General features: G+C 31.7%; 1 protein-coding gene across 4 annotated transcripts in view; it reads left to right on the top strand.

Moving 5' to 3' along the window:
• LOC106073827 (ATP-dependent translocase ABCB1-like) overlaps positions 1-17,856 on the top strand; it is a 33,491-nt gene extending 15,635 nt beyond the window's left edge. For 2 of the 4 annotated variants that reach the window (XM_056020991.1, XM_056021018.1), the window contains exons 2-27: positions 874-1,154; positions 1,663-1,959; positions 2,114-2,214; positions 2,322-2,493; positions 3,319-3,443; positions 3,659-3,830; positions 4,636-4,860; positions 4,956-5,081; positions 6,286-6,489; positions 7,376-7,546; positions 7,869-8,030; positions 8,322-8,349; positions 8,980-9,018; positions 10,248-10,423; positions 10,540-10,695; positions 11,117-11,221; positions 11,412-11,489; positions 11,716-11,799; positions 12,969-13,172; positions 13,782-13,882; positions 14,339-14,479; positions 14,589-14,745; positions 15,195-15,392; positions 15,645-15,851; positions 16,004-16,150; positions 16,514-17,856. In XM_056020991.1, coding sequence (XP_055876966.1) covers positions 874-1,154; positions 1,663-1,959; positions 2,114-2,214; positions 2,322-2,493; positions 3,319-3,443; positions 3,659-3,830; positions 4,636-4,860; positions 4,956-5,081; positions 6,286-6,489; positions 7,376-7,546; positions 7,869-8,030; positions 8,322-8,349; positions 8,980-9,018; positions 10,248-10,423; positions 10,540-10,695; positions 11,117-11,221; positions 11,412-11,489; positions 11,716-11,799; positions 12,969-13,172; positions 13,782-13,882; positions 14,339-14,479; positions 14,589-14,745; positions 15,195-15,392; positions 15,645-15,851; positions 16,004-16,150; positions 16,514-16,717 — 4,061 coding nt within the window. In that variant the 3' untranslated portion in view covers positions 16,718-17,856. The remainder of the gene's footprint in view (positions 1-873; positions 1,155-1,662; positions 1,960-2,113; positions 2,215-2,321; positions 2,494-3,318; positions 3,444-3,658; positions 3,831-4,635; positions 4,861-4,955; positions 5,082-6,285; positions 6,490-7,375; positions 7,547-7,868; positions 8,031-8,321; positions 8,350-8,979; positions 9,019-10,247; positions 10,424-10,539; positions 10,696-11,116; positions 11,222-11,411; positions 11,490-11,715; positions 11,800-12,968; positions 13,173-13,781; positions 13,883-14,338; positions 14,480-14,588; positions 14,746-15,194; positions 15,393-15,644; positions 15,852-16,003; positions 16,151-16,513) is intronic. The other 2 variants (XM_056021009.1, XM_056021000.1) reach the window with 2 other exon arrangements.
• Positions 17,857-24,192: the final 6,336 nt, after the last annotated feature.

The raw sequence follows: 24,192 nt of genomic DNA, 5'->3' as shown, positions 1-24,192 counted from the left end.
GATTTTCAATAGGAGTTCATCTCAGGTAGGTGGGGGGCCGTGTCTTGTTCGAGCCTCTCGATAGAGTATTCAGCTTTGAAGGACGTGGTCGGCATTCTCTGGTGACGCTCCACAAGGGCAAATCTCACTAGTCCCTATTTTTAACTTCCGGAACATGCGTTGTCTCATTCTGCTGTTTGAGAGTTTTTTTTTTATTTCTCGCTTAAACTCTCTCTTTTTTTTTTTTTGGTCATTTCTTCCGGGTACAGACGGACGATTCTCCCATCTTTGGCGGATATGTCTTCTTTTTCACTGCCTTCTAATTCAATGTGACCTGAGATCCGCTGGAGTGTTACCTTGCTGTTGTTGAGATTTACAAGAGCTGTCCTGGCGTCAGTCAGTAAGACAATCTTGCTATTTGGCGTGCATGTGTTGTTTATCAACATGGTAGATGCTAGCTAGAGTTCTCCTCTTTCTGCTCTGTGGCTGTCCAAGAGATCTCCAGTTGCAATTGACCATTGCAATCACACACGAGACCATGCTAAAGCAGAAGCAGCTTATTGAAATATCCACAAACGCGGAACTTGAAACAAATGCGTAAACAAGGATAGGCTACCACCAATTCTGGTTACAAAAATCTTACCTTATCTTGTAGAATACAGACGTTACTTAAAAAAATAAGATGATTACGTCCTACGCGTCATTCATCTAGTCAAGCATGTTAACCAACGACTTAAATTCTGCCAAGTCATTGGTTTTCCTGGCTGGCTCTGGCAACTCATTCCATCTATTCAAATTTATACGTTGAAGGAACGTCTGTATATCATTATTAGACTCTAATATCATTTTCAACTTTGTTTACTGAGCGTAAGAAACCAATGACTTTTGTCTTAGCTTCAACAGAACCAACTCCTAAAATGACTAAAGAGACAGCTGTTACTCTAACAAGGCTATCCAGACAGTCATCACACGAAGAACAAAACGGATGGAACAATTCAAAACCTCACGAGAATGGGACAGAGGCTAACGGAATGTACACTGCTGGACAGCCCGATGGCAAAACATCGCTAGACCGGACAGATGACCACAAAGAAAAGAAAAAAAAAGGCAGGCTTTGTTGCGGAGGACGTTCAGAGGAAGGAGAGAAAAAAGAGATTATAGGAATACTTGAGCTGGTAAGTGACATGGAAATAAAATACAGGACTAGGTGTGATTAAAAATAATCTGTACTAAAAAGAATTTGTGTGTATGTGGTATGTGTGGCTCCGTGGCAAAAACCGCTAAAATAAGAATTTTGATGTTTTTTAATTGGGGACTTCACAACAGTTAGTAAATATCCCAGGGACCAATCTGGTGGTAATGATTTGTATATAAAATAATGTCACAATGTGGATTAAAGCCCACTTTGCATATTACAGAAACATGAAGACATGTTATACAAATAATATAGAAAGCCAAAATCTAGATTAGTTGGTCTACTACTTGCATGCATTCTGGGTTTGAATACTACCAACCACCATCTCCTGCAGACCTGTAGAAGGTTTGGGTTAAGACGTAGATCTAGATCTAATAATCTTCAGTTTTGAAGGAACATCTGAAACCTTGTAAAAAAAAACAATATTTGTAACCACACTCAGTTTCTTAAATGTAATGGTTACCATTTTTGAATTCCAATATTTCCAGTTCCAGTTTGCGACATGTACTGACAAATTTCTGATTGTGATTGGAACAATAGGAGCCATAGCTCTGGGTACAGCATTCCCTATTAACATCTCAACATTTGGAGATGTCATTGATGTCTTTGTTGATAACAACATGATGAATAAAACCAATACAACACAGATGCTGAACAAAACCACTACACAGCCAATACAGGATGCTATATTGCCATATATTTATCAATTCATTGGCTTAGGAGTGGGATCTTTTATAACAGGATTTTTTGCTGTCAGTTTTTGGCAATGGGCAGCAGAAAGACAAGTAAGTAAAAAAGTATTTTTATTCTTGACATTAATGTAGAAATAAGAGAAAGCTTAATAAAAAATGTAAAAAATAATTTTTTGTTCTATTCTTTGTTAGTCTTTGTTCTTAACCATTATTTCCATAAAATTAATAAACTTATGTTCATTTTAAGGTCACCACGATGCGGAAACAATTTTTTAGGGCTGTTTTACGGCAAGACATTGGTTGGTTTGATGTACATGAAGCAGGGGAAATTAGTTCCAAATTCTCAGAGTAAGATTTTTAAAAATTCATCATTAATCTTTTTCAATAAAAGTCTGTTTTTAAGACTTTTATATTATCTAAAAACTATGATTAATAATTGTACATATATTTTGCAGAGATATCAGTAAAATATCAGAAGGAATGGGGGATAAGATGGCTATTTTCCTTCAATGGGTTACTACATGGCTGGCTGCTTATATTATGGCCTTTACAAGGTCATGGAAATTAACTCTAGCTGTTATTGCAGTCAGTCCTATTCTTGTCATGGTTGGAGCTACATTTGTTAGAGTAAGTGTCTGTCTACAAGTTACAAAATTTAGTTAGGCTTACTGGTAAATCTTAAATTGTGTTTTTTTATACACATATAATTTTATAGTAAAAATAGCTTACATTTGTGCACTGCCAAAACTATAACACACATTTTCGTGTCTTATACATTTAGATGGTCAATGGTATTTAGCGTTATCAAAAGATGTATGAAATGCAGAGGTTCTCAAAATTAAGTAAAATAAGTAACAAATGTAAAACAAAACACATTCTGTTGATGGAGTGTTTATTGAGATTATATATTTTGTTTAAAATAAAATAAAACTGTCTTGGATGAAGCTTATGACATTTGATGAGTGTATTTATCCCTGGCTCAACACAAATATCAAGTCGGTTTCTCTTATGTGTCTCTTATGTAATCACAACAAATTTCCGTAAGGATCAATAAAGCAGTCTTAGTCTTATTTGTGTTGAGGTTCATTATGGCAATGAATTCATATCCTACCAAATAAAAAGATGGGAAAGCAGCTAACAAATTCTTTACACTGACCCATAATGTACAATATAAATTTGAAAAATGTTTTTGTAACCAGAATTTGTTGGGTTAAGTTTCTATTTTATGAATATTGGTTTAAGTCATCATAGAATAGTATGTAATAGATATATTTAACAGTGAGGGGCTAGTTGTTATTACTATTAAAAATATCCAATCGGATAAACTGGCTTTTTGCAAAGAAGTTATTTTAATTTGTGGTATACAATTTTCACTTTTCTGCGACCCTCTATGGTCACCTCAGGGACAACTCTTTGAGAAACACTGATCTAATGCTTACTATTTTTTTTAAGGTGATGAGAAATATGGCAAGTCAAGAAGCCAAAGCCTATGCAAAAGCTGGTGCAATTGCTGAGCAAACTCTTAGAGCTATTAGAACTGTACAAGCTTTTCAGGGTCAAGAAAAAGAAGTTGCAAAGTATAATTAGTTTAAAAACCTATTATTAATAACAATTTATAAAACAAATTACATTTAAATATCTATTAAACTTAATGTTAAAGAAAATCTGCATAAAACACATTAATTTTAGAACACAAAGAAACACAAACTCTTAATGCTATAGAATATTTAAAATAAACTATTTGAAGAAATGTAGTTTGTTGTTGAAATTCTAATGTGGTGACTACTTTCAGATATGATGACAATTTATCTACTGCCCTTCAAGTAGCAACCAAAAAAGGAATAGCTTTAGGTCTTGGGAATTCAATGATCTGGTTTATATTGTTGTTGATGTTTTCTGGAGTTATGTGGTTTGGCACATATCTCCTTCAGGCAGATGGTTTACAGTCTGGTAAAATTTTACCTGTAAGTGGATCTTTTGTCTAATTAGACTTTTTTTTAACAAGACTAATTTTTATTAAAAGTTTATTTAGTATAAAAAAAAACTATTATAAATATTTTTTATCTGTTTGAATACATGAGCCCTTTAAATTAGTTTTTGCATTGTAATTCCATTTGCTGCCAGACATGTGCATTGGTCTGATACATCTTATCTTATATTAATACTCCATACACCATTTGTATGGAAAAAGATGTTTTTAGGTAGGCTAATATCAAAATAATTGGGACATCAAAAGTCTTGTATAAAATTGCATTTTTGCATGGTGATTTGGGTTCAGTGAATTATTTGACAAGAAATGTAAATAACCAGTGAATACTAAGAAAAAAATTTCTTGGTTTCTGGCCTCAATTTAAATCTTAACAAATAATTCAATCAAATTAAAATTAAGTACTTTGTAAATCTTGGTTTTTCAATGAATTTGGAATGCCAAAAGCGCTTTTAAAATCACATTGATTTTGAATTTAGGTCAATTAAAACAGGGTTTGTGGGAATTTTGTTTGCTATAAACAGTGAGGTGAAAAAAAATGTTAAATTTTTTTTTTTTTTTTTTTTTTTTTTTTTTTTTTTTTTTTTTTTTTCAAATTTTGGCTCAGTGTTAAGGCTAAAAATATATCAATTCTAATTTTTTTAAACTTGGTTTCCATAATGTGAATAATTATTTATGAATGTCGTAAAGAATAATTTTAGCCTACTAGTAAATTATGATTCTACATCTAGTCATAAGCTTAGAACTGAATTTCTTTTCATGCATTTGTAAATCTATTACAGGTTTTCTTTGGTATCATGGTGGGTTCATTTGCCCTTGGTAATGCCTTCAACAATCTTGAAAGTTTTTCCAATGCACGTGGGGCAGCCGTCAGCGTGTTCAAGATAATTTCCTTGGTGCCTAAAATTAATTCCTTTTCTGAAGAAGGTCTAAAACTACAGAATCTTAAAGGCCACATAGAATTTAAAAATATAAAGTTTTCTTATCCAGCACGACCTGATGTCCAGGTAAGAAATGTAGCAAATACATTCACTTCAAACTTTTTTTAGACATTCCATTGAAGTAAAAGCATTGCATTTAAAGAATACAATATTTTGTTAAGATTCTCAAAGATCTGAACATCAAAATAGAGCCAGGAAAAAAAATTGCTTTGGTTGGTCCTAGTGGTTGTGGAAAATCTACTACAGTGCAGCTCTTGCAAAGATTTTACGATCCAACTGAAGGAACTGTAAGTAGGCTTAATTTATATTGTTACATCACTCACTTTCTTTTACTACTTGTATTGGGCACTGGAAAGTAGGCAGTGTTGGCACTGAGCACTAAGCCATTTTTAGTGGTCACTAAGTAGATACCTGTAAGTCAAGACAGTAATGAGACAATATAATAGGACAAGTAAGCACATATCTCTTTCACATCTTATCTTATAAAATACAGAAATTACTTCAAAAAGAAGATGTTTACATAAAATGCATCTAGTCATGCCTGTTAATCAATGGCTTAAATTCTGCCAATTTATTGGTTTTCCTGGCTGACTCAGGCAACCCATTCCATGTTGTAATAGCACTATGGAAGAAGTAGAATTTTTACAAATATGTCTTAGCATTTGGAACAAGAAATGTGCCTTTATTTTTGTGTCTATCTGAGTTATATTATTATGTTTTGTTTTTGTATAGTTGTTACTTTACCTTTTAGCCTTCTATCCTGAAGAGTTACGAATCCAATGTGAATATTCTTTTATTATGAATCTCACTGCTCTATTTTGTGTCTGTTCCTGATTTTAATGTTTTCTTGAGTTGAGGGGTCCCAAATGGAGGATGCATATTCTATTGTTGGCCTAACCAAGGTTAACTTTTTAGTTTATGTTCTTCCAAAATAAATGCTAAAAACTTGTATATTTAAAATGTGAGCTTTTGGAATCTGGACCATTTGCACTCTAGGCATTTACAACAGTGTGTTTTTTTTTTTTACATCTTCTTTTATCTTATATAATACAAACGTTACTTCAAAAAAGAAGATGATAAAGTCCTACGCGTCATGCACATTTAGTCATTCATATTAACCAATGACCTAAATTCTGCTTGACCATTCAGTTCGCTGGCCTCAGTCATTTGCTGGTAGGTCAAACACATCTGCCTTTCTCCTGATACCAGTTCATTTATAACGATACATTAAGAAATAATCCTATACAATCTCTTTCTGTTTTGCTGAGCAATAAATTGTTAATTTTGTGGATTAAGTATAGATCATACAGTGTCAATGTAATGTAAAATATTTAATTAAATGATTTGACCAAGATTTGACAAAGATTAAGAGATACAATTTTGGAAAGGCTCTAATTATCAAATATAAACTAATTGTACATGTTTACTGCAAAAAAAAAATTGACTTTAAACTTGAAGATTTGCAATTGGTTATGATAATTTTAATTTCAGGTTTTGATTGATGGTACAGACATAAGAAAGTTTAATGTAAAGTGGATGCGTTCAAACATAGGAGTAGTTAGCCAGGAGCCATCACTTTTTGATGCTTCCATTGAGGAGAATATTAGATTTGGGAAGATGGACGCAACTTTAGCGGAAATACAGGCTGCTGCCAAAAAGGCCAATGCTCATGATTTCATCATGCAGCTTCCTGAGGTTTGTTAAAGTAAATGTATACAATACTAGTGATGCTAAATCTAAGCTAATAAGTAAAATTATATAGTGCTAGTGATGCTAAATCTAAGCTAATTAGTAAAATTATGTAGTGCTAGTGATGCTAAATCAAAGCTAATTAGTAAAATTATGTAGTGCTAGTGATGTTAAATCAAAGCTAATAAGTAAAATTATGTAGTGCTGGTGATGTTAAATCTAAGCTAATAAGTAAAATTATATAGTGCTAGTGATGCTAAATCTAAGCTAATTAGTAAAATTATGTAGTGCTAGTGATGCTAAATCAAAGCTAATTAGTAAAATTATGTAGTGCTAGTTATGTTAAATCAAAGCTAATAAGTAAAATTATGTAGTGCTGGTGATGTTAAATCTAAGCTAATAAGTAAACGTATATAGTACTAGTGATGCTAAATCTAAGCTAATAAGTAAACGTATATAGTACTAGTGATACTAAATCTAAGCTAACTCCAAAGCTAGGTATGTTATGGCATGATTAGTAATTATTTGTTTGTTTCTAAAAAAGGTGAAGCTTTGACTTAGAGATTATGATGTAACTAATAAAAATAAGATTAGGTTTAGGCTGAATGAAATATCAGCAGACATAAACAGACTTCTTTCAGGACACCTTAGAGATAGGAAGCTTGTTATGAACGTAGAGAGTTTGCTGACATTTGATGGTTCCCTTCATTGCTATTAAACTTCTTGTTCAGTATCAGAGTCAAAGAACTTATATTGAGTGATCGGATTGAATTTCATTGAGTGTTACCTCTGTTTGGCTTATCTGAATTAGACATAGCAGAAGCACCTAACAGGTGGTTAAAATATGGCAACGTAATAAGGAATGTCCAAATATTTCCTTCTATTTCTTCAGGGCTACAAAACTAATGTTGGTGAAAGAGGAGCCCAACTCAGTGGAGGACAGAAACAAAGAATTTCTATTGCTAGAGCCTTAGTCAGAAACCCCAAAATTTTACTTCTTGATGAAGCAACATCAGCTCTGGATCAGGAAAGTGAGGCAGTCGTCCAAGATGCTTTAGAAGCTGTAAGTTAAAATAAAGATAGTGTATAGCCTTTATTTTTTCGATTCTGGACTAATAAAAGAAAAAAAAGTTCCCTTTATATATATTTATTTATAAGACATGTGAAGGTAGAATTGATTGTTAGTAGTGCTTATAATTTATAATTGAATAGTGCCTCCAGCAATATCATTCTTTAGCTGTTAAAAAGCACTGAATTCAGACACATCAGAATTCCAACTAGAACAGAATTGTAAATCCTTACTTCATATTACAGAATAAAAACTTAAAAAAACAAATATAGTAGCTTTTGTAAGCTTTCATCATGAGGTTTTTATGAATTAACAGGCAGGAGAAGGAAGAACTACCATCACCATTGCACACAGACTCTCTACAATTCAAAATGCTGATGAGATCATTGCTATTAGTGAAGGAGAAGTGATTGAAAGAGGGACACACCAGGAACTAATGGAAAAGAAAGGATTGTATTTTCAGCTTGTGGAGATCCAGGTAGATAAAGATTTAAAGTCATTCACTGAAGAAATTTATCAGAATAGCTAAGTCATTATTTGAGATCTTGTCTTCTATAATAACTTAACATTACTTTATAACATTTTAGTTTTATTATGATAAGTAAAGCAAAAATAATTTGATTTATGTTATTAAAAAAATGTCATAGTATCTAATACTATTAAATTTGTACATTTTGATTTAGGCACAGACGTTTTTAAAAATCATAATTTGTTCATATTCTTATATTTTAGATAAATAACTAGTCTCTTATATTTATTTGTATTTCAGTCACAAATAAAAAAAGAAGCTGAAATGAGTAAGATAATATTTCATTATAGCATTTAGATCATTTAGACGCCAGTTATTCTAACACTCTCAATGTAATATAGACTACTCTAAAATGTTACATATCACCAGTAACAACTAATAGCTTGTATATTTATAATCTAATATCATTTACACCAAACTATCAATTTAGTGCTATTTTAAACTTTGATTGCAATGTCATGCAAGTTACATTATTTATTAAATAAAATAGATATTTGATATAAAAGCTGAAACTTTAATTATAGAATTGTAAATTGTTTTTGAATGTCATAGTTTCAGATAATAATTGGTAGTTAATAGAAGCTTTATGAAACATATGCCTTTGTGAACAAATATATCTTTATTCTGAATTTTACTTTTGTTAAGAATTAACTTTTATCTGTTGAAAAAAAAAGTTTAAAGTTTTGTGAGCTTGCATGATATTTTCATAAATGTATGTAAACATAAGCTTTAATTTAAAGTAGTTTTTCTTTGTGTGTTTTTATAATTATCCTGTAGCCTAATCTTTTTTACACCTCTAACTATTTTAATTAAAATTTCATTCTAATCTGTGATTCCACTCCATATGTATTCATTTTCATTTCTGCTTGCTAAAATAGTAGCCTAATATTTACTCCAGTGACAAAAGTGGAAATTAAGGTAACCCCACAAAAAGAAGGTAAGATTTTTAGGGTAAAGTGAGTTCTACTCTTTTTGGCCCTTCCTGATCACAAATGTGATTAAACTTTGTGTTCATGCATATGAAAGTTTATTATTTTATGTTTTCTATGTATTGTCTCAAGTAATCAAAACAATTTGATTAAGTTTGCTGTGGTTACACATTAGAAACCTTAAATATGTAAGGACTTTATTTTTTAAAAATGTTATTTGCATCATGCATCATAAGCAATTATAATAAAACTGTAGCTATATTCTTCAGTATTTTCCTTTGTATGCTAAAAATGCTATTTTTTTTTTTACTGAAAGAATTCATTTGTCCTGCCCCCTCTATATTATCCTACAAAATTGTTAAATTTTGGTTATTAAAAGTCTTTAATGTTACTAAAAGAAAGTAAAGTATGTTGACCTCTGCATGCTCTATTGTGTATAAGTATGTCCTTAGTGTTTTCAATGTGTAAAATATAATTAAATATATTTATGATTTTACATTAAAATAGATTAGATTTTAAATTGATTGCAATTTATGCTGTGCCAAAATATCGTTACATTTTTTTACATTCCAAATAGAACAATAAATTTTTGCTTACAGCACAATTAAAATTTTAGAAACTATTTTTATTTTTCTATTATAACTTAATAGTATCTGGTTCTAAAATTTGTTTATTTTTTTATATTTTTTATGTTTTTTTTTTAATGTTTACTGGTAAATATATATAGTAAGCCTATGCATCCATTGCTTTAAAAATTGGCAAAATATGATTGGCACTCTAAGCATTGGGAAATTTATTATTTTCTTTTTCTTTTTTTTTTTTTACTTAACACATAGAGATCTATACTTTTGCAAGTAGCATTTACTGGTCTTAGTTTTCTACTATTACAAAGCTAAACTGACTATAAGCTTCCAAGTATTCATGTTTGAATGTTTAAATCTACTTATTAAAAATATTTATGCAATATTACATCAGATATTATACAGAAAATGTATTTTATTGAAGAAATAAATAGAGGTTTTCAGTAACTTTATACATTTTGTTAATCATGATTATTACATATTAGAATTCTATTCTTATGATAACTTACAAACTTGTCACTATACAAAATATTGTCAATTAAAATTAAATAATTATTTAAGGTTGACTCCAAAAAAAAAAAAGATTTAAATATGTAGTCCTTCATATATTAAATACTCTATCCTTTGTTCAGATGGTTTATGAATGCTTTTCACAGATATGGAAGATGTAGAGATTATTGAAGAAGATGAATTAGATACTAAAGAATCAGCCAATCAGGAACTTTTAAGGAGATCTTTCAGCAGAATATCTGGAAAAGAGATCAAAGAAAAAAATCTGGTAGCCAGAGCGAGTTTTAATAAAGGAAAGAAATCTAAACAGAAAAACAACAAAGTAAGACTAAACAGTTATTTATTCTGAAACATTGTCATCAACAAAAATATTTTTTATAATTTTAATAAAGATGACATTACTACATAAAGATCTTGTCTTTTTTAATGATTTGTTAGGTAAATCCTGAAAATGAAGAGGGAAATGCAAGCATCAAAGAGTTAATGCGATACAATGCTCCAGAATGGCCTCTAATTTTGTTTGGATGTGTTGGATCAATGCTAGCAGGAGTTGTTCACCCTGCATTCACTTTTATTCTCAGTGAATTTATAAAGGTAAGAATCAAATAAGTAACATTTTTAGAAACAATTTTTGGCTTATTGATTTCTTATCTTATAAATAATTACATCCAACCCATCATGAACCCATATCCATGTGTGAGCTAGTCATGCATGTTGATCAGAAACTTAACATATGCTAAGCCATTCCACATGTTCTAATGGCACTATAAAGAAGAACGAACACTTATCCTAGCATATGAAATAAAAAAAATAAGCCTTTATCTTTGTCTTTCTGAGAATTTTATTAGGTTATGTTTTTATATTTTAAATCTTTTAAAATAGTATTTATGCTATCTCTGTAAAGTCAAAATGATCTTCTCTTATGATAGCTATTTAAAAAAACAAAAAAACAATAATATTATTGTGGTAAAGGCATGTACTTTATTTACGTCATATATTACTTTCTCTCTAAAAGCTTTTTGGAATTAAAGATCATAATGAGCAGTGGGAGAAAGTTCATGTTCTAGGTGGGGCTGTTATTGGTGTTGCATGTGTCTCAGCTGTTGTGCGAATGTTGCAGGTAAACATTTGTAGTATTTTTATTTTAGACCTATAAACAAACATAAGCTTAGTGGAGCTAAAATAATGATAGGATAAATTGTAAAAAATAAAAAAATAAAAAGTATAATTAAGAAAAAATAATTTATATATATATATATATAAATCGTTATTAGATAAAACTTTAAATTTCAAAACAATTGTTGTTTCAGGGTTATTGTTTTAGCAAGTCAGGGGCTTTCCTCACAGCTCGCCTTCGAAAATTGACATTTGCTTCAATGATCAATCAGGTAATCTACATTTATTTTATGGTTCTTATAGTGAAATAGTTTTGTTAGCCCTAATTACTGCAGAAATGACATGAAAGACAATGTAATTTAAAATTTAACATGTAAATTACAGACGATGCTTAAATAGAAAAGATAATGTTTAAATATTACTTAAATATTTATGTAAAATGACTGTAGAATGTAGTTTTTTTTTGTTTCAAATAATTTTTTTTTGTTGAATGTTTAGGACATGGACTATTTTGACATGCCTAATAACCAAGTTGGAGCTCTGTCAACAAAACTTTCTGGTGATGCAGCTTTAGTTCAAGGGGTAAGAATAACAACAACATATTGACATGGAAATAGTCTTCAAGGATAATAATAGAGCACATTTTCCTTTAATTAGGTCTTAAACAAAATTAGGTTAAGTCAATAACTTTTGGAAAGATTTTCTTGATTCAATTTAGTAATAAAAGACAAAATAAAAATAAAATATAGTTCACATATACTTAATATTAATGAAAGCTATGCAGTGAAATAAGAATAGCTAATGGATTTTTTTTGCATGCTAGCTTACTGAGATTACTTGTACTAAAAATAGTTTATCAAAGTACCTTTAAATTAATTATTCCCTTTAATTTTTCCTAAGAATTTTTCACAAAAATTAATCAATAGTACTTAAAGTAAATTTTACTGATTTCATGAACAAACAATTACTGCCTTCTTGGTATGTGCTCTGTGTCACAGCATTGTTTGATAGCTATTGTGACATGAACTAGTCAAGTTTTACTGAGAACACTTGGTTTTCGTTTTTCACGAGAAAATAGAAATCTCGTACAGGCCTCGTTGTGAATTCAGACCACACGGTCAGACATCAGTTTTTACTTTGGTTCTAGCAGTGAAAGGACGTAAATTTGTTAGACATAATTCTTGAACATATTGGATATAATTTTTTACAAGTGATTCTGACTGTTCTTCAATATTTGTGCCTTGTTTATATAAATAAACATGCAATGTCTGCTGAGCCAGGAGTTATTCTTATGAATGTCAATGTTGTTGTGCTATTCTTGTTATAGTACTCATTAGTAGACATGCGCGGTAGAGACGTATATTTAATTATTAGACAGCAGACACTGTAATAAACACCAGAAGAGGTGTTACATGAATATGAAGTTACACTCTGGACTGTTGTTTTAGTCCCAGTTTTGAAACCTGCCCACTGCCATCTTTCCCCATCCTGCAGGAGGGTAGGGCTAGGGTGTAATAATCTTCAAACCTAAAGAACATCAAAAGCAAAAAACAAATTATGTGAACTCTAGATCTTAGAAGTCTGAAGAACTACAATAAGAATAAAAAAAAACAGCATTATAATAAACATTGTTTTATATAGCACATTGCATAGTACACACCTATTTGGTACTTAAATAATCTAATATAATTATTTAGTATTTAGTGAGCTTAGCTATTAAACTATATAATATTGTTACTGAAAAATTTCAGGCAACAGGCTCAAAAATAGGTCAGATGCTTGAATCCATTTCTACAATAACTGCTGCTCTTGTCATTGCTTTCATCTATGGCTGGAAACTCACATTGGTGGTTTTATCTTTCATGCCATTGATGATTATTGGTGGTATCATTCAGGGGCGTGCGATTGCTGGTGCTAATAATTCTGAAAAGAAACAAATTCAACAAGCTGGAAAAGTAAATACTTTTTTTTTAACCACTAAATAATGTAAAATACATTTCTACTCTTTACTCACATTATACTAACCTAAACTACTCTTGAATTCACTTGAATCCATTCTCTAGTCGTTTGCCTAAACTACCCTTGAAGTCATTCTCAAATGCTATATCTAAACTACCCTAGAATTCATTCTCTAATATTCAGTCTAAACTACCCTTGAATTCATTATCCAATTCTTAATCTAAACTACCCTTGAATTTATCCTTTAATCTTTAGTTTAAACTACCCTTGAATTCATTCTTTAATCTTTTGTAACTACCCTTGAATTCATTCTTTAATCTTTTGACTAAACCACCCTTGAATTCATTCTCACATGCTCTCTTCTAACACCCCTTTACATCTCTTTATTGTCTAGTCACAATTTATTGCATGCAATAATCAATATCTCCCTATAGTTCACTCCCTGTATTTCTTATTGGCAACTAATTAGACAAATTAAACAAAAGCTGAAATTATTGCTACATCTGTGAATCCTAGCAAACTTTGCAGCTATAAGATATAAAACGACATTCTTTCTTATTCCTGTTGTTCAAAAATAATTTTAGTAAATGCTATATTGTGTTTAGATATGCTCAGAAGTGGTTGATTCAATCAGAACAGTTGTCTCATTAGGAAGGGAGGATTATTTCTTAAAGAGATTTGATGATCTAATTGACAGTACAGAAAAGTAAGTATTTTAAGAAGCTAGAGGAAAAAACAAACAAACTATTTCTGATAAATTGGCAATAAGTTTCAACTGTTACTTTTATTATTGTTTTAAAATCTAGCAGACTTTTAGTTTGCTATCATAGCAACATGGGGATTAATCCAAGCCAACAAACAATATGCTAATTAGCAGATCATATGACTGTAAACAAAAGCACAAAAAGAAAACACTATGCATTACACAGAACAGTTTAACATTTCTCCATAAATAAAATGACAAAAAATATAAACGAGCTTCAATAATGTGCATTCATTACCTTATAAATTGTATAAACATTTCTTAATGGGATATATAGATGTTTTATTAAATACATCTATAAAAAAGAGAATGTTTAAGTTTATTTTTTTTTATTGTTTTTGTAATATAATTGTGTTATTTAAAACATTACTTTAAATTTTTTCCCCCCCCTAACTTTAGAGCAAGCAGAAATATGTCTTTGATCTATGGACTAACATATGCAATTGCCAACTGCATTATATTTTTTGCTTATGCCGTGGCCTTTTACTATGGATCTGTTTTAGTGAATGATGGAGAGATGGAATTTTTTGAAGTTTTCAGGTGACATTTCTATCTTCTTTTTTCACCTTTTTATTTTCTACTCATTCAAACTAAATAAGTTTTTCCTCAAGGAACAAAAAATAGTCTATTGTCATTTACTTCTTCACAGGGTATTTTCTGCAATCATATTTGGTGGTATGACTATTGGACGCCAATCTTCATTTGGTGCAGACTTTACTAAAGCTAAGGTTGCTGGTGCTCGAATCATTGCTTTGATAAATAGGAAACCCAAAATAGATGTTCGCAACACTGATGGAATTAAGATGGTAGTGTTATTTTGAAGCTTAGTTTAAAATAAGTAAACAGTGCTACAAAAATATTTGGATGTTAAAGATGCTAAGGGTTAATGATGAAATATTACATAAGATACTACAACAAAATTTTAAAAGCTAAAAATTTAAAGACGTCTCATCAATGATTGTATCAATTTATGACATATTGAGTAAAATAATCTCTATACATGGCAGTCATAGATCTGATTTTTACTTTCATAATGACTTGTTGCTGGGTGGCATACATTTCTGACTGCTGTGTTGGAAATCTCAGCACTATTTAATTTATGGATTGAGCAGTAAAGAAAGCTTTCACTGAAGCCATTAATTTGAAATGTCATGAATGCAATGTGTGCATGTTAAGTATATAAGAAAACTCTACAATAATCAAAGCATGCACTATAGCATTTTTTAATTTAGATATTTATACATTTACTTTTCAGGATTCCTTCACTGGCCATTTTACTTTTGCCAATGTTTCATACAATTACCCCAGCCGACCAAATGCTAAAGTATTGAATGGTTTAAATCTAGAGATTCAGCCTGGAGAGACAGTTGCTTTTGTGGGTGCCAGTGGTTGTGGTAAAAGTACATCTGTACAGTTGATTGAACGTTTCTATGATGTTATATTAGGAAATCTGGTAAGACATTCTAGAACAAGTAAAAACAAAACATTTCTAATTAAAATGTAAACAATGAAAAACTTAGTCACCAGTTTATTAGATCACTAGCTTTGCATTAAAAATTTTGATTAAAGAAAAAAAGTAGAGTTATATATTTTTAGAATTTTTTTTTAAAGGTCATAAAAAGTGTATGTATATATATATATATTTCCTAACACTTTTTAAATATCACAGAAAAGTAGATATTTACATTTTCATTTTTTTTTCCAGCTAATTGATGGAAATGACATACGCACTTTGAACTTGAAGTGGTACAGAAGTCAGCTGGGTATAGTATCCCAGGAACCAACTTTGTTTGATTGCAGCATTGCAGAGAACATTGCTTATGGAGACAACTCAAGAATTGTGCCAATGTCAGACATAATGCAAGCTGCTAAGGATGCTAACATTCATAATTTTATTGCTAGCTTACCACAGGTAATTATGACTTAAAAATTCATATTCAATATAAATAAATGAACATTGGTAAAAGTTAAACATGTACAAATATAATAATTGTTATCTAACATTATTTGAAACTTTATAACTTCATTTAGAAATAACATTACTGCTACGAAAATTGTTTTTAGGGCTATGAAACAAGTGTTGGAGAAAAAGGGGCACAACTCAGCGGTGGACAAAAACAAAGAATAGCTATTGCAAGGGCTTTGGTGAGACGTCCAAAAGTATTGTTACTAGATGAAGCAACATCAGCTCTAGACTCAGAAAGTGAAAAAGTATGTTGCAATTAATTAAATAAGTACATAATGACAAAAATGATTAAGTCAGATGAAAGTTTATCAAATTTTATTTAAACAAATATAATATGCTTTAAGTTCTTTAAAAGTCTTTAAATTTTGATATTTAAATTATATCACAGCAGTCATTGATATATCAATATTTATTATATTTAAATTGCTTTTCCATAGCACATCTTTCATCTTATAGAATTCTCCAGAGCCCTCTGGTCTAATCTCTTTTTGTGGACACTTGGGAAAAGGAGGGTATCTGGGAGGTTTATGTGATACCATTAGGAGTTCAAACTCAAGTCAAACAGTTTATACTACTCTTGTCACACATTTCTTCATATTTTTTTTCAGATTGTTCAAGAAGCATTGGACAAAGCTTGTAAAGACAGAACCTGCATCACAATAGCCCATAGGTTGTCAACTATTCAGAACTCAGATAAAATAGCTGTAATTAGTAAAGGCAGAATAGTCGAAATAGGAAGTCATAGCCAGCTTTTGTCCACTAAAGGGGCATATTACAGACTCTTAACTGCACAAAGCAGAGCTCACAAGTAAATTTTTCTGAAAATGAATTTTTTGAATCTCGTTTTCTGTCAGTATATATTGTTGACCAAAATCATCAATTTAATATCTATGCATTTTGATGTCAAGACATAATTTGCTAAACTTATACACATACATCATGTATTACTTTTAACATGACGATTCTGTACATCAAAACTGTACAAGTACACATGTTCTTTCAATATATTTAGTTTTATTTATAATGAATGTAGCTTTAACGGCCATTTTTTACTTACTGTATTTATAAATATATATGTATTAGTCATTTTAAGGAACAAAATAGAAGACTGATTGAATTATGATTTTCTAGTGTATTTTAAAAATTGTGCAATTTAGATTATGTTATGTAAATATATTGAGCTTTGTATACATATCAGTGCTGTCAAGGTGGCCCAAAAGTAGAGGTTTACAGTTATTAAAATACCTTCTATAAGGTTAAAGTTACTTGCTTAATAACACCATGATATATTTGATATATATTTAATATTGTAATATTGAAGGTGGATATTTTGAGCCTCTGAGAGGTTAATTGTTTATGTTAATGTTAACAGGTATAATGAATTTTCTGCTTAACTTATCTTATATAATACAGACATTTCTTCCTGCTTTTAAAAAAATGTCTATGTATTAACTGTAAATCTACTTTTAGGCCACCCTGTAGATGCATTGTTAAAACATATACATACTTGTTATAGTTTCATAATTATTTATTTGTGGATATCAGTATTTGAAAAATCATCTGTAGTAATATTGTAAATTTAAATCTTTTAAAAAAATATCTTTTTTTTTTATTGCTGATTTTATTTTATTTAGTCCTGATTTTGAATCTCATTTTTTCAACAAATGATTTTTTTTTTTAGAAATATTAAATATTTTTCATTGACCTTTTTTCTAAAGCCAAACCAATATGATATCTTTGCAGCCTAATTTAACTATTGATGAGAAACTAGTGTTATTCTTCAGTGTGAATATTTTAAACTATATTTTAAACGAATAAAAAAATTTAGAATTATTTTAAATAAAAATTAATTTATTAAATATTATTTTTACACATTTTAAAATAAATATTAGTAGATGTTACAGCTTGTATTTTGTTTCTCTAAAAAAATAACAGAAGTATTTTCTGCCATTGTAAATATGTTATAATGAACCTTGTTGTTGTATATTTTATGAATAAAGTTATAATGATATAATTGATTTAATTTGCTAAAAAGTATTTTTTTTTTACTTGTAAATAAAAAAAAAGCCTAAATACTGAAATGTTCACTGCAGTATTGCTCACATTGAACTTCTAGATTTTTCTTGGGCACCATTAGGCATAAAACTATAGAAGCAAAAGCTATTCTTATATTGATTATTGATGCTCATTGGAATATCTAAAAGATGCATTTGGCACACACACACACACACATATACATACATAGATATATATATCATAATAAATGAATACACGATTAACATAAAAGCTAAATTCTTCAGTTTAAATAAAAATTTCTCTTATTTTTTGAGGCATTTAGAACCAAAATGCCAAAATATTTGTTTTCTCAACCATTAGGTATTTAAAAAATTTCATTGTATTTAAAATCTCTTAACAAAGCAAAGCACGAATCTCTTCTACTGCTTTTGATTTAATGAATAAAATTTAGAATAAAAACAATTAAAATTACATCAATATTACCTAGTCTTCTCTTTAGGGTATATATCACTTTTTTTTTCTAGTAATAATTTATGACAAAACAAGGTTACAAAGACAGTTTGTGTGGAAAAACAAATTCAAAATCGGCCCCCGAAGTGGTCCAGAAGGCAGGTAAAAAGGCAGGTATCAATATTTTCAGAAAGAACATCAAAAATGAAATTCTTTTAAAGACAAATGACAGAGAAGAATGGAGAAAGAAGGTAGGTTGACAGATCTTTTGTGATGCCCCAGGATCGGTGAAAGTGAATGTGAAGTTTAGATCTGAACCTGGCCTAACTGATGCCTTATATAGGCCTAATGAATATCTAATTGTTTTGTAAAGGATCAATCTCTTATTCTTCAAGAAAAAAATATTTCCGTAAAAAAAATGTTTTTCCTTTAGTTTAGTATTCTGTGGTAATTATGGAATGCTACAGTATACGCGATAACATGAAAACCTACTCATTAATTGTTGTTTTAAATTATGTCAAACATATGCATACTAAATAGATTTTTACTCTTTAAAAAATGTAAACATTTCTTTTGTGTGTAAAAGTAGTAGTTAGTATGACAGAAATTATTTAACTTATGGCAATAGAAATGTAAAAAAAGCTTTTTACAAAAAATCTAAAACCATTTGCCTAAATGTGTTAAAAATATGGAAGAATGCTATTCCCCCTAGGCCTACTATAGAGCCTCCGTGTTTGTTACTATTAATAGTGAATATTTGTAAAAGTGGTGTATTTTTTTGATGAAAAAAAAACAACAACAGCTTGCATAAGTGATTTAAAAAATTAGATTTCTTGCTTTCAGAAAAGAAAAAAGTAGCCGTTGCATCACAACTTTGAATGGTCTAAAATATTATGATGTCGGATTTTCACTATTTTTTCTAGTTTACGAGATCTAAACGGGAAGGACGGACGGACGGACAGACATTCCAAACAAAACTAATAGCGTCTTTTCTCCTTTCGGGGGCCGCTAAAAAGACTGTTTGCTTCATTGCATCACTTCAACTAAGAGTCCAATGCACATACACATTATTTAAAATATTGGTATTCTTAACTTGCACCATGCACTCTTGAAGCTGTAAGGTACAGTTTACCTCTGTTTCTTCCTCGCTTGACTTGGATATAAACTGAATCATGACTTCATTGCATAGACTTAGGGTCGGACTTAACCATTGCAGAGCCTATGAAAGTTCGGGGCCCACTGCGGTCGCAATATAGGTCGCAGTGGCCTAGGGTCGGCACTGCAAAGACTCTCATATGACAACTATTAAATTTTCTTTTGAATTTTCCCCTCATTGTTGCAACGTTTTCATAAGAACTAATTATGATTATAAAATACCAAGATAAGAAGATAAGATAAGAAGATAAGATAAGATAAGAGTTACTGCATAGTTTGTAGTATTTTGTTTCACTCTTATATGAACTAGACTGAAACGAGAAAGATTGGGAGGGAGTTTGAAATAGACAAAATTAACAATGTCAAGGACGCCTTATTAGAAGGTCAATGCTGCCTACAAAATAATACATATTTTGTGCTACGCAAGAAAGAGCTTATTCCATTGATTCTACAACACTGAAAAGTGCAAAGTAAATGCTAGGGCCATATATGTTCTTTTTTTTTTTAAATACTTCGCTATTATCAATACCACGTATTTTGTACACCGGATATACCAATAGACTTGCTATTAATGGCTTTGCTTCGTATACAAATCTCATAGCCGTTATTGGAAATACTATGACTATTTCAACCTTGTATTTGATATAAACTTTTATGTCAGTGAAAACAGACACTATTATATCTCCGTTATTTTAATTTAGGATTGCCAAACGTCCGGTACCTATCTATTTACTTTTGAGTCTCCCGAGATCCTTTCTGACGCTCACTCTCCTGATGTTTATATATCTGTGGGTTGCCTTTAGAAACGTGAAGGTACTCGTGTACGGGCATGGAATAAGTCAGGGTCATAGTTCAAGTTAAATCCAGTCACAGTATAAGATTAGACTTCCAGACATCGTGTCAACATGCCATGTCATCGTGTCCCAGTTTCGTGACTGTTGGCTAATGGACAAAGCACAGTTTTCTGTGTCCTACGAATTGGACATACGCCTACTCACTGATATACACTGAACTTGTGACTTCCGTGAAAAGGGCTTTGTCATCTTTTGAGTTCTTCTATGCCCGTGCAGCTGCCTGATAACCTTAATCTAGTGTCTTAACATAGTTCACTTTACTGCAACAGTTTATCCTTTCTCCCTTTGTCTTATTTTCCAGGTAAACTTTGGACTTTGTGAGCTCAAGTCCATTACTACAAATGTAATGCAAAAAAAAAAAAAAAAAAAGTGACTAAACATTAAATTTTTGTCACATTCGTTGACAATGTTGTAAAACAAGAAAAACAGAAATAATAATAATAATAATAATAACCATTCCGCGAAAATACTTAACAAAATGAAGACAATACTAAGAACAACTGGAATCAAATTGACGGACTGTGATAGCCACGCACGACTCTTATGTTTGAAAGATACTCTGAGACAGAAAGCTAAACTAAAGGGAGCTAGGTTAAAGCGCTACAACGAAACCACCAAAAGAAAGGAGCATAACGCTTTATTTCAGCACATGAGAAAACAGTTCTTCCGTAAACTAGCTGATAATGGTGCTGACAAAATTCAAACCATTGATAGCACTAAACACGGCTCCTTTACCGACTACTGGGCGGCGCTTTGGTCCGACCCACTACATTACAATGTGCAGGCTGACTGGATCGAGGAAATCCAAACTAAAAACAACCTAATACCAGAAATGCCTGATGAGGATTTCACAGCTGAGGAAGTCTCCGCATCTATTTCAAAAACCCACAACTGGACTGCTCCTGGACCGGACAATATACACAACTTTTGGCTGAAAAAACTTACAGCCGTACATGCACCACTAACATCAAGTTTTAACGAGCTAATATCAGAACCGTCTTCAATGCTGTTGGAACTCACTGAAGGGAGAACATCTCTCCTCCCCAAAAAAGGGGATGCGAACCAACCATCAAACTATCGCCCTATCACTTGTCTGTCAGTGGTGTATAAACTATTAACTTCACTTTTAAAAAGTAAAATGTATAAATTTTGTTCTGCCCATAAGCTACTAGCAGATGAACAACAAGGTTGCATTGAAGAGTCGATGGGCTGTAAAGTACAGCTAACTATAGATGGTATTATATTGCATCAAGCTAATAGAAGAAAGAGAAATTTACACATGTGTTACATCGACTACAAAAAAGCTTTCGATTCAGTTCCGCATGATTGGCTATTAAAAACCCTGGACATCCATAGAATCAACCCAAGAATAAAACAACTATTGAAAGTCTGTATGGATAATTGGAAGATAAACCTGCACCTAAATCGTGATAAACTAGGTTCTGTGCACATAAGAAGAGGTATATACCAGGGTGACTCACTATCTCCACTCTGGTTCTGCCTAGCGATTAATCCTCTATCTACATTACTCCAAGACTCTACAAACGGTTTTAGGGTTGACACTAAATGTACAAAATGTGTGTCCCACTTATTATACATGGATGATCTAAAGCTATATGCAGAAACCGAGCAAAAATTACACACCTTAATCAAAACGGTAAAATGCTTTAGTGACGATATCTGTATGTCTTTTGGCCTGGATAAGTGTGGCATCATAAGCATTAAAAAGGGCAAGGCAACGAACACCAACATTGAATTTGAAGGCATCGAGGAATTGAACTCCGCCTCTATTTATAAATATCTTGGAATAAACCAGAATGCCAAGATAAACCATAAGAAATTAAAAGAGGACTTTCTTGGCAAATATAGGCAAAGAGTTAATAAAATCCTCAACACCAAACTGTCTGGCAGTAATCTCATCACTGCAATTAACAGCTGGGCCGTCCCTGTGCTCCTTTACACGTTCGGTGTGATCAAATGGACTGACACCGACCTACATGACATTGACAGACTCACTAGAAAATTACTAACCAAGTTTCGATGTCTACACCCCAAGTCCTCCACCATAAGGTTATACCTGCCCAGGAAGGATGGGGGTCGTGGATTGCAGAACATCTTCAAATTGTGTAAGATGCAAGTTTTAAAAATACGATCAAAACTGCTCGCCTCCAGCAATAAATTAGTTTCCTTCCTACGGAAATACGACTCCGATGCAACCCCTCTGAACCTACACAATGCTGATGTCAATATCGGTTTGGACGACGTAGGGCATGAGATTCGCCAATGGGAAGAAAAAACACTCCACGGAAAATTTCCGGCTTCATTACATGGGGACAACATCGACAAGGCTGCTTCCTTAACATGGCTCAAAGCAGGTCATCTCTACCCTGAAACAGAAGGCTTTGTTACAGCAATACAGGACAGAGTAATCAGGACAAAAAATTACGAGAAGCATATCCTGAAACTCAATGTTGTCGACAAATGCCGAAAATGTGGAAATGTGGGCGAGTCGATTGAACACATTATGGCAGGATGTCCAGCCCTATCAGAATCAGCCTACCTAGGTCGCCATAACCAAGTTGCAAAGTTAATACACCAACACCTGGCTTTGACGTACAAATTGATCGGTAAGGACACTCCCCCTTATTATAAATACTCTCCGCAAGAGGTTCTCGAGTCTACTGAACATCTGCTGTACTGGGATAGGCCTATTCTGACCGACAAAACGGTAGATTTCAATCGCCCGGATCTGCTGTTCATCGATAAAAAAGAAAAAACCGCTACCATTATCGATATCGCCGTACCACTGTCTCATAATTTAAGAAAAACTGAGATAGAAAAACAAAGAAAATATGGGAACCTAGGCTTGGAGATTAAGCGTCTATGGAAATTGTCCAAAATAACAATATACCCCATTGTTATATCAACCGAGGGGATAATAACAACTGACCTCACAGACACCTTCAAGGCCCTTAACATTCCTAGGAACATCTTCGTTGCCTGTCAGAAGGCGGTACTGCTGCAGACCTGCCACATCACTCGAAAATTCCTCAGTGGAAACTGTTAAAGGGACTACGATGAATTTTGTTTCTCTTTAGCGAAACTCGACCCTGGCAGCGCCAGAGAATGACTACTCGTTCATTTCTAACATAATAATAATAATAATAATAATAATATAAGCAAACCTTATACGTAGCGTAGGTGTATCAATTAGTTTGGACCAGTCAAGTAATTACATTTGTTATACATGTAGACTATTCTAGACCAACAACAACAAATCTGTGCGATTAGAAATATTTGTTATTTTTGTTTTTTGTTAAGTGCTTTTTCATGCTTATAGCTTTCTCAATACGCGTTCATTGGTGGGGAGGGGGGGGGGTGAGACAGAAAGAAAGAAAAAGAGTTACTTAGTTTTTGAAAAAAAAAAAAAAAAGAAAAGAAAGGGGAAGAACATGAATTAGAACTCGTGTCTCACGCTTTCTCTGCCCGACGTGCTAACCACTCTGCTAGTGAGGTATTTATTACTAGTGAGGAATGTGTAGTTATATATATATTCTTTTTTAATTTAGAGCGGCGACCTTTAAAGTGGACTAGTTCAGCTTATATCATCACTTCAGTCAAGTCTTTCACGTGCTCGAGATAACAAACAAAATAATTAATTACCAATAGTTAATTAACTAATTGGTAATTTCTTAAAATTTGATTCTTGTATAATCAGGTAAATGAAATAATTATGCAAAATTTCAGCTTGATCCGAGAAATAACGGGTACAAACTTTTTACCGGACAGTCAGTCAGCGAGACAGAGTGAGG

The sequence above is a fragment of the Biomphalaria glabrata genome, chromosome 1 (assembly GCF_947242115.1).
Source record: "Biomphalaria glabrata chromosome 1, xgBioGlab47.1, whole genome shotgun sequence".
NCBI classification, from domain to species: domain Eukaryota; kingdom Metazoa; phylum Mollusca; class Gastropoda; family Planorbidae; genus Biomphalaria; species Biomphalaria glabrata.
The sequence above is the reverse complement of the archived record's forward strand: the minus strand, read 5'-3'. Positions and strand labels throughout refer to the sequence as shown.